Below are 11,537 nucleotides of genomic sequence, written 5' to 3' on the forward strand. Positions count from 1 at the left end.
TTGTGTTGATATGCACCCAGAACGTTGTCCTTTCTTACTTCAGGACCTTCTATGATATAATTGTACATATTTATTTATGGAATATTCTATGACATTTTTTATGTTATCCAACTAAGCCTTGCACGTTGGAAATGTCTTGGACATTTTGTTGTATTTCTATTGTAGGTTATTTTCTCCTATGTGACTTTTATCCTGGCCGCTCCCTCCTCTGCTGCCCCCTCCACACCACACCAGTGGGGATTACTGGTCAGATTATCATCTCAGCTCTGCTCCATGTGTCTCCACTGTACTGATCGTTGGCCCCTCTGACGTCAGCACGTCGTCAAATGGTAGCGTCGTGGTCGTGCCTGCCCTTCACATCCGTCCACATCCTACGAGGCTCTGCTCCCAAGCGCAGCACCACGATGGCCCTGCTCAAGTCAAACAAGGTGATCTACTGTCTGGGGAACATTTCCCCGTCCCTGGGAGTGCTGTCCACCCGCAACAGGTAAACAACAAGAATAGCCTACCCTTAAAGCTAACGACTGTAAAGACATTTACATACTATTGTCTTGATCCATGTTAGCAGCTAGCCTTCATATAGTTACAGCTAACGTTATACTGAGCAGCAAAGCATTCGTTATTTTAATGTTAACGTTAACAGTTCTATCAGTCATCACCGTGACGCTGCACTGCTCTGTAATTACTTTAGTCTCACCTGGTGGCTAGCTAACAGGGGTCAAATGATTCCAATAGGCCCCTGATGTTAGCCTCTGCTAGAGCTAACGTTAACAGTTAGCGTTAATGCCCATATGCAGGTAACCGCTACAGACTCCTGTTTTATGACTTGATAACCTAACAGGTCAGCACCTGTTGTGCTAGACGTTCTCTCCCATTAACACTGACTTGACCTCAGAGGGTAACTCGGCGCTGCTGTCAGTGAAGCTTGCTAACGTTACTGATGAAAGTCACGTTGGTGTGTCAGCGGCAGTTGTTAGCTGTTAGAAGTCCAGTGTGTAGGTGAGATTAACAACGCCAGAGAGGTTGAAATAGTTTAAATTAGTTATAGTAACATGTCTTATAAATTGGCTTGTATTTTCTTTGTTTTTGTTTCAAAGGAAACTTTGTAAATGATTTACACGATCGCGAAGGCTTCAGCTGTCAAATCCCTCGCACAGTTTGAGCTTAGCGACTTGTCGTAGTTGAAGAAGTCGTGCCAGCTGATTGGCTGTCCAGGTCCGCCTGTGATCGCTGATTGGCTTTCCTGTCCCGCCTTTGATCGCTGATTGGCTAATATCTAGCGGTGAAGCTCATTTTGTCAGCGATGTCCTTTCAGGGTCTGCTTGGAGGGCAAAGTCGTTTAGATCTACCGCAGCGCCTTTGTATAAATAAAATAGTTCACATGCAGCCTCCATAAATGTAGACATTGTCTTCAGGCGTTGTGTCCTTGTCTTTGTTCAGCCTCTTCTTCTTTCTCCGCAGGTGTAACTGTGGGTTTCGTTTTGCTAGCTGGTGCTATCATATTCCTGTCTGTGTGGGTGTATTTCAGAGTTTCCGTTCATCGTGCCGTGTCATGTTCATGCACATTGGTCTGGTTTCAGAGAATAATTAACTGACAATAGGGTTTCCCCCCACACCACTTGCAACCAGACGTTTTTGTTTTTTGTCAGACAGTAGTATCAAGAGCAGTTGGTGGTGCAGGAACACCCGTGTAAACTCAGTAATCCTGCACCACTTGGTAAAATAAGCCTTTGGTCTATTGATCACTGATAAGTTGTCAGTCACTGGGATGTTTATATAAACTCTGATGTTCAGCTGTTCAAAGGTTCCCTGTGTGGTTCTCAGAATGATAATGCTGGAACCCATGATGCCCTATACAGCAGGATTCCCAAACTCACCATTTTGTTTGTGTTGAAAATAAAACTACACAAGTAGTAAAATAATGGCAGTCGCTATTGTTTCCAAAAATGCGCATCATTTTGTCGCCTCATTAATGTTCTCATATGTACCCATAAACATTACATTACTGTCTTTGTTAAATCTACTCACAGTTTGCTGCTTACTATATTACACTATGCTGAACTGCACTGCACTGAAAAGAGGACATCTTATGAATGTTAGATTCAGGAAGTATGAAGCATAGTAGAACAGCATTTACAACACAACTGCACCACAAACTACAAAATGCAACAAAAAGTAATACCTCTGAGACACAGTGTAAACATTACAAGCTTCACCAAGGCAGTTTTCATTCAGGGTGTTATTGTTCTGCCTTGTAAAGTGTTGCTCCAATTGTGTTGTGTCCTGCCTGTAGTACCAGAGCCTCAGGATCACCACACCCCATTGTATTTGAATTAATAGTTGCGAGGCCTGACTAAGCAGCACCTACATTATTTGACCCCATTCAGTTCACACTCCTTTATTTTTTATGCAGTGCAGTAGTGTGATCTATTTTATCTTATTGGCAAGGCTTTGGAGACGCTTGCCCTTTGCAAAGTGTTCAGGCCTAAATTTAGCTGCACAGTTTAGAGGCTTCACAAAGTAGAGGAAACCTGAGACAATGTGAGCAGCAGTGCAGTAACAGTTGTAACAGGCAACAACCCTCATGTTTCAAGAAGACATGTGACATAATATATTTAATTTCATAATCTAAAGAACAAAAGATGAGTATTGAATCGGTAAGAATCCGAGATGACACAGTAGCCAGATATCCAGTAGCAAAGCAACCAATAATGCACTGATTTAATCAGATCTTCATCACACAAAAGGTATTTATTGATCTGCTAAAGATCACTTTGGTTGATTACCTTTTTACTTCAATTTACATTTCATACTGTTAACTCTTGTAATGAAATCTTTGAGCTGTAGTTACTATGTACTTGTATGCATTTCTTTCATCTTATCTGCCCCCACATTGGAATTGTGCAATCCACTATCACTGATTATAGACCTTCATTCTGAGTGATTGTTGCATACTATTTGTTTATTTGACAGGGGCAATGCACAGCTTCTTGGCTGTATCAGAGTAAGCTATAAACTCATTTACATCTGTAGTCCCTGTGCAGGAAGCAGAAAATAACATCTCTGTTACTATAACAAGTAGAAATGCTTGCAGAGATAATCACTGCATTCATCTTTGCTTTGTTGGCATGTGTAAACATCAGAGATATCTTAAGTAGATTTCACCTGTGATTGTATTTTCAATGCAGAATGCACATTAAGCACAGATGACTCAGCTTGTGTTTGCAACACTACCACTACATGTATGATGATATTCCTTCCAACAAGTTTTGGATATTTTTGCCTGATCTGCCTGCCTTTCCACTTCCACAAATTTCATTTGATCTAGAAACTCTGTTTTAAGAATTTTCTTCATTATTTATGATGGATAGATGCTTTATAGAGATGGAGGGATGAAGGGCCTGTGATCCTGTTGAGGTTTTCTCGTTGGACATGACACCTACACAGGTGTGTGTGGACATTCAGCTAGACACATTTAAAAAAAACAGTCATTCCAATTTAAATTGGAGTGGTCATTGTTTGTTTCAGAGCTTGATGTGTGTAGGCATACTTTCATGAATTTTATTAGGGTGTGTTGTATGTAATATGTCTGAAGTGTATCTAATACACTGACACAGCCTGCACTACTGTCATGCGCACAATGAGCTGTAGACTGTCAGTCTGAGGTCAAGAAGTCAGAGGGCATGTGCTTTTTACATTTGATAGGCAACTTGCATTTGCTGTTTTTTTGCTCCAAGTCTTTTTATTTATATTTGTACATAGAGAAATAGTGTACAAAGTACATAAATTCAAAGGCATTGATGATTAGAAATAATACATAATACGCCCCATCCCTGCAACAATATTACTGTACCATTCGACAACCTAGTATTGATTGAGTTTGTATGCAACCACTTGTATTACATGCATCACGTACATATCGTACATATTTTATATGAATAAATAAAAGTGATACAGTTAGAATAATAAGAAAAATAATAATAATTAATTAAAACAAAACAGCATGATAAACAAGTAAAAGAAAATCGTAAACAAAAGAAAATCTGCATTTGCTGTTTTTAATGTAGGTTTACTTTCTTGTTTGCCTTTACCAAAAAAAATAAAAGTCTTCAGTATGTGACCTAATGATTAATCAGTCAGGAGTATTTTGTCACACTAGACTAATATGAACAAATCAATAAAAATACAAAGAAGTGAACAAGCGGTAGGCCAAATAAATGAAAGTTTTTTTTAAAAGGATTGTAAATATTGCCAAAAGCATAAAGAAAGATATCAGAAATAACCAATAAAATTAGCACGCTTGTTTGTAACATTTTCGTAAATGACATGCATGTTTATCACACTATAGAGAACCTTGCTGGGTGGTGGGAATAGTCACTTGGTGAACAAGGGAGTTTGTGTTTGTGTTTTAGATCCGTATTAACCATTACTCCTGTTTTTGGACTCTGGACCCTCTGAATGGATTATGTTTGTTTCATGAAACCTGTGCCCACTGAGCATGTGTCGTTCATGTGTCTCTACGTCAGTGTGGTATCCACAGGTCACATGAGGAGTTAAGCTCGGGCATTAGGCCCACAGCATGTTACATGAACAAGGCTAATATGTCCATTACATTAGTGTGACCAGTGTCACGTAAGGCCATGGAAACTTAGGAAGCAGCTCATTTCCTGACCTTGTAAGGGTGCACTCGTGTTTTGGTTTATGAGGTAAATTCAGAGCAGCAGTGCACACAGATGAACTCTCTGTCCCTTCAGTGTTTTTCATCACATCCACATCAATATTCATCTAATTTGGTATCTTTGCAGCTCATGGTGGGGTGGAGTGCAGATGGGTCCCCCCGATCCCATCCTGGGGGTGACTGAAGCCTTCAAGAGGGACACCAACCCCAAGAAGATGAACCTGGGAGTGGGAGCCTACAGGGATGACCAGGGCAAACCCTTTGTGCTCAGCTGTGTCCGCAAGGTATAACTGTCACCAGTCCCTACAGTGAATGCACTAATGCTACGTTTTCCTCATGTTACACACACCTGCAGTGATTTTATTTTCCACATGCAATACCAAGGTTACCATTCACTTAAGTTAGGAAATCTGTTATATCATTGAGTTTTAAAGTCTCATAATAATGAACTCAAAGAGAGCCACAGTACTCCTATTTAGGGACTTGCATGGTTTACATTTTCATCAGCTGCTTGAAGGGTTAAAGGTTGTTACTGGTCAGGGTCTTTCTAATGGGTGCATTGTTGCTTTGTCATCTGAGCTCAGCCTCTGAACTCCCTTGGGAACATCACTTCTGAACATTTTAGCATTCAGTGTATTTTGGGGCAAAACACACGTTAATCATTAGGAGAATTTTTGCCTTGCCACAGTGAGAAGGTGTGTATATGTTTGATTAGTGTCTCAACAAAATGTTAAGAAAATCATAGATGTTTAATGTGCAAATATCAGTCAAGAAAATCACAGTAGTTTTTGTTTAACACCTTTTGGTTTTCACACTATCCTTTCTAGGCAGAGGCTATGATTGCAGCCAAACAGCTGGATAAGGAGTACCTGCCCATTGGCGGTTTGGGGGAGTTTTCCAAGGCCTGCGCCCAGCTTGCTCTCGGTGCTGAAAATGAGGTCTTGAAGAGCGGCAGGGTAAGTTGGGTTGTAAACTACTCCAAACTAAATGAAATTAAAATTGGTTGAACAGTTTGAAGTCAAAATCACTGCAGCAGTTCTCTTTTCCCAACAGAGCATCACTGTCCAGACCATCTCTGGAACTGGATCTCTGCGCATTGGAGCCAACTTTTTGGTGAGTTCCCCTTGTAGTCGTCACTTACCACAAACATAAATTTCAGTCACACTGGTTATCTGACCATATCTTTACTATGTCACAGTCTCGATTCCATGGAGGTCCTCGTGATGTGTACCTGCCCAAACCCTCCTGGGGAAACCACACACCCATCTTCAGAGATGCTGGCATGCAGCTCAAAGCATACAGATACTACGAGCCAGCCACCTGTGGCTTTGACTTCAAGGGAGCTCTTGATGACATTTCGGTAAGACGGTAATGATGAACTGCCTGGGGGGGCGTCGAGGGATATTTGTGATAGCATGGCCCTTAGGGAAAATATTTTTGTTGAATAAGTCCATTTTTGCATCTTTTTTATGTACTCTTAAATCTTAAGTTCATTCAAGACACAGTCACAGAGTAGTGTTCTTTTTTTGTAGAATTGTGGTTGATTGTAAGTTTAATTAGCAACAGAGGTGTTGACCATTACAATTGACGACACCTGTTCTGTGGTTTATTTTTCATTTGTGTGTTATTACTTCAACTGTATTTATGTTATCGCCACCAGGAAGAACTTTGTGCCTCCATTTTTGTTTATAATCAAAATATTATGAGAGGCGACGGCTGATATTGAAAGGCTAGTAATCTCAGAGTTAATTCGATTTTGGTTAGAGTCAGTAATGTATTGAGTTGTGTGTCTGGCAGCCAGTGCTGTGGTGAAAACATTTTCAGCTAAGAAAGTTTATGCTGTAAGTTTACAAACCAAAACCTTTTTGTGTGTGTCACAGAAAATCCCAGAGCACAGTGTGATCATGTTGCACGCTTGCGCCCACAACCCCACTGGTGTCGACCCCAGACCTGAGCAGTGGAAGGAGATTTCTGACATTGTGAAGGCGAGTGTTCATCATCTCAGTAAAGCTCTGTAAAATGCTTACAATGACATTTTGATGAAATATCAGCGCACACATTTATTTATCTCAAAATCAGGAAATCTTTGACAGTTCAAAAGCCACAGCTGATAAGCACTGTAACTGATCCCGCTGTTATCACTTGAAGTATTATTAACAGGTTGTCTGTGTGCCTTTGTTTTTCACCTTATAGAAAAAAAAGCTGCTCGTGTTCTTTGACATGGCTTATCAGGGCTTTGCAAGCGGAGACATTGATCGTGATGCCTGGGCTGTTCGCTACTTCATTGAGCAGGGCCACAACATTCTGCTGTCCCAGTCCTTCGCCAAGAACATGGGGCTCTATGGTCAGTCAGAATTCACTACAAAGTCTTCTTGAATAAATATTAATTAAAATCACATGGCAGATAACAGCACTGACATGAGATAGAACATGTTATTAAAATTTCATCATGTAAAAAAATAGAAATATTACTGGTAAGTTTAACTAGTGCTGAGTAAAGTCTGCTAAAATCTGGGTATATGTCATAATACAAAGAATCTGCTGAAATAAGAGGTGATTAAATTATTCATATGCTCTACTATACATTGATTCATGGAAGCCAGGATGACCGAGGGCAGGTCTGAATGTGACATAGTAACCGATAATGTGAACTGTAGCTTGAGTTTTACCACTGCCTAGTGGTGAAAGGTAGTTAGTGAAACAAATATATATCCAGACTTTCACAGCACTGAATATGATTACATTATAATGTCAGACAAATTAGTTAATTTACACGTTCTCTAAAGCAGTCATCTAGTAAATAGTCATTTAAGAGTAGGTGTTTTTGCTCAGAGTGGTTTCTTCACCAAAACAATGTCTCAGTATGCGAACACAGTGATGCGTCATATTATTAAGACACACTAACAGTGAGATCTCATTCAGATGAAAAATTCTGTTTTGAGAACTGAAATCTGACTAAAGCGAATAATAAAAATTACATGTTTCACATTTTACAAAGACACGTTCTTGATATTTACATATACTATAGAGATGTATTGAGTCCTTCATCATTATATTGTTCTTTAAGTATGAGTTAAGCCTTGATGCAACTGAGACTGAAGGGGTTAAATTGTCAGTTTCAGCGGATTAACACAACTTTCCTGTTTCATAGAGATGACCCAGTCAGACTAACAATCAATGTGTATGTTGGTATTCACAGGTGAGCGTGTGGGAGGCTTCACTGTGGTGTGTACTGACGCAGAAGAGGCAAAGAGGGTGGAGTCTCAGCTTAAGATCCTCATCAGACCCATTTACTCCAACCCACCAATGAACGGCGCCAGAATTGCAGCAACCATCCTCAACACACCAGATCTGCGCACACTGTGGTATGTATATATTCTGTAGTTGCATGTATACACACGTTGCCTGAACTGAATGTTTAGTTTGGACATTTGTAAAAACATTTCAGGTTTAAGTCTCCAAGTCTCTCTTTTATGTTCACCAAACTGTTTAAGATTTATTCCAAAATCCATTTATTGATCTGTCTGACCCGGCTGTCATTCGTCCCAGGCTGGAGGAGGTCCATGGTATGGCTAACCGCATCATTAAGATGAGAGAAATGCTGGTGTCTGGTCTGAAAAAGGAGGGCTCCACCCACAACTGGCAGCACGTCATCGATCAGATCGGGATGTTCTGCTTCACAGGCCTCAAACCCGATCAGGTACACATACACACAGTTTGCCTTTGATAGTTGACAGTAGAAAACAACAGACAAAAAAATATGTATAATGAATGACTATTGATCAAAGCAACAACAAACTGTGTGCAAGAATCACATTATTTTTATTATTTTTATTTAAGTGCATGGCATCAGATATTTAGGAACCAGTCAACACTTCTCTTCTCACAGGTTATTTACCGCATTCCCTGAAAACTGCAGTTATTAGGTCACTCTTAAAAGTGTTTCATATGAATTACAGGCCCCTGTAAAACATCATGTTTTTAATTGAAATAATTGAAGAGGCTGTTTTTGGTCCTAAAAATTGGTAAGGTTTTTTTCAGTCAGGATTTCGACCACAGCACAGAGACTGCTCTTGTTAAGGTCTCTTTAGTGACATCCCCTTAAACACAGACAGTAAAAAAAGTTTTAGTCTTGGTATTATTACTCATTATAACTCATTCAACATGGTCGAAAGGAACATATTACCAGACAGACTGGAAAACTGGGTGTTAAACTGGTTTTAATCCAATATGATAGACAGGACCTGCCTTTTGAACTACCATGTGACTGTACAAAAATGACGGAGTTCCCCAAGGCTCAATTTTTGGGCCTTATCTGTTTAACCTCTACATGCTCCCACCAGCCCAGTTTATGAAAAAACAACAAAATATCTTACCTTAATTATGCAAAAGAACTTATGACTTAGCAGGATTTAGAAGAACATGTTCATGCTTCCATCTTCAGTGGGCCCAACGACCATAACAGTGTCTTTACAGGTGTCTTTACGAGATACGAGAGAGAACAAAGCTTAGTGGGAATGTTTGTTCGTAAATTACAGACGTGGATTCTGAGATGTGATTTATCTTTCCTCCAGGTTGAGCGCCTGACAAAGGAGTTTTCAGTGTACATGACCAAGGATGGCAGAATTTCCATGGCAGGCGTGACCTCTGGGAACGTTGGCTACCTGGCACAGGGGATCCATGCAGTCACCAAGTAGAGTTTGTCCTGCTGGGAGAGCTACGAAATCAAAGCAGCAGTGTTCAAGAGGAGCTTTAAGCGTCACCTGTTTTCTGTCTGCTCCATTCCACCTGTTAGAAAAGAGCTCAGAGTTTAGTTAGACAGTTTCTTGATTGGATTTCATCTTGAATTCAGCTTGGAACGGTTGCTGCTGTCAAACGGTTTAGTTTCTGGTTACCTTTTTTTTTTGTTTTACATTTCACTAAACAGGCTCCCCTGCCAAATTCTAAGACATGTTTTTCCGCACTACTGATGGATCATCCTTCCTTATTTATTATATGGAATCAACTGTTGGCTGTACATTAGTGTTCTCATAAATGTGTGCTGTGGGCCCACTCACTCACAGGAACCAGCATCGGGGTAATGTTAGACTGTGCATTAGTTTCTCAGACAAATGGAGATCATTGTTGCAATCCGAAAGACTCTAGAAAATGTGAGTTCTTTTTTTTTTTCTTAATTTTTAATGACGAAGTCGTAGCACTTTATAAGTTGTAAGGCACTGTTTGAGTTTCAATATTAGGTTGGCATCCTGTTTTTATTTTTAATCAGGTAATCAGTTCACTATCATGCTAATCTGTTGCCGTTAATCTAAACTAATCAGTCATCATTTCATTATTATATCTGTTTGGAGTGTGCCTAGCTATCTCCCTTGTATTCAGTACTTTTCCAGTGGAAATTTGTGAATCACCTTTTGGTTTTAATAGTTGGTGGCTTTCTTTCAGTCTTCTTTTTTAACCCCAGATATAAACAAGCACACAAGCCAAACACAATTATTCTCAGCAAAGAGAAGTGGTCAATACTTTGTATTACACTATACAATACTTTTGATTCAACAGTGGAGATGTCTTTCCCCCCATATTCCATCACAGGCCCAAAATCCATCCCCTCATTCTTTAAATTTTATTTCAGTCATGAAGTCTGTATTTGTTACAAGTACAGACGTGTGGTTGACATAGATGTATGATGTACATGATCGGGGTGAACATGAATATATATATGCACATGCTGCTCATTCACTCAGATGGTCATTCACATCCTGGTGTGCTGTATGTGTACAGTGTATGAATCTATTCATCATCAAAACAGCATTTAGAAATGTGGGGTCTTTTCCCCAGTCTGCTCATACGTCTGAAGTCTCTGGCACTTCGCCTCCATGTTTTGCATTCTGTCATGAAATAATGGATCATTGGACATGTACCTTATTGAACAAACATTAAATCATCATACATGAGTGATCTTTTCTATTGTGTTCTTTAAATAGTTTTTTCCCTCCTGAAGTGATCAGTTAACATTAATCTTTAACAACAGTTTACCCATCTTTCCATGCTTATTAATGCTGTGTGATGGTTTCATATACATGTGTTAGTTATATCACAGTGGGTATACATGAAGATATAAAGATCATCCTAACTGACAAGAGGTGTTGGTGAGAACATGTAATGTTTACAGTGCATCTGGTCTATGGAGGCAAATAAGAGAAAAAAGTATTTGGATTTTAACACCTAAATACCTAATACTGAAAATCAAACACTGCTGAATCCAGACACTAGGAAACATTTTACTTTAAACACATGTATAATGTTCTCATTTCACCTCTTTGAAAGTTCTTGATTTGCAATTTTGAGAGATGGATTTGAATGCTTTGTCTTTCAATGGTCACAAATTCAGATCAAAAAATTAAAACTTCAGAATTAAAAATAAATAAAGTATTCATATTGCTCAATTTCAATTGATCAAATTCAGATCTAAAAATTCAAGTTTAAAATTTTCAAATAGCAACATCCAGGCTACCCAGCCTACCCTGTTGTGGGCAGCCCAGATGTTGCTATTTTAAATTATTCATTTTGAGTTTTTGGATGTGATTTGACCATTTGAAATTGTGCAACCAAATCTTTTTTTTTTTTTTTTTGTTAATATTTGAATCTGAAGATTTGAACATTGCAAAAAAAGTCAAATTCATGAGAATACATCCAGATACACAGTATTCAAAGTAAAATATTTCAATGGTATGAATTCAGTGGTGTTTGAATCGGGTTTGAATTCCATTATTAAGCAATAAGTAGCTGTTTAAAATCCAAATACTCATGTCTCTTATTAGCTTCCATACTGGACCTGCTGCATGACTGGATTAACCCACTAATA

General features: G+C 39.2%; 1 protein-coding gene across 1 annotated transcript; it reads left to right on the forward strand.

The window, feature by feature from the left end:
* Positions 1-311: 311 nt before the first annotated feature.
* On the forward strand, positions 312-10,626 carry LOC117258533 (aspartate aminotransferase, mitochondrial). Its single transcript, XM_033629541.2, has 10 exons — positions 312-487; positions 4,806-4,962; positions 5,506-5,634; positions 5,732-5,791; positions 5,877-6,038; positions 6,559-6,663; positions 6,872-7,022; positions 7,878-8,043; positions 8,228-8,378; positions 9,253-10,626. The coding sequence occupies exons 1-10, from the start codon at positions 327-329 to the stop codon at positions 9,373-9,375; spliced, it is 1,365 nt and encodes a 454-aa protein (XP_033485432.2). The 5' UTR covers positions 312-326; the 3' UTR covers positions 9,376-10,626.
* The last annotated feature ends 911 nt before the right edge of the window (positions 10,627-11,537 follow it).

The sequence above is a fragment of the Epinephelus lanceolatus genome, chromosome 2 (assembly GCF_041903045.1).
Source record: "Epinephelus lanceolatus isolate andai-2023 chromosome 2, ASM4190304v1, whole genome shotgun sequence".
Lineage (NCBI taxonomy): Eukaryota > Metazoa > Chordata > Actinopteri > Perciformes > Serranidae > Epinephelus > Epinephelus lanceolatus.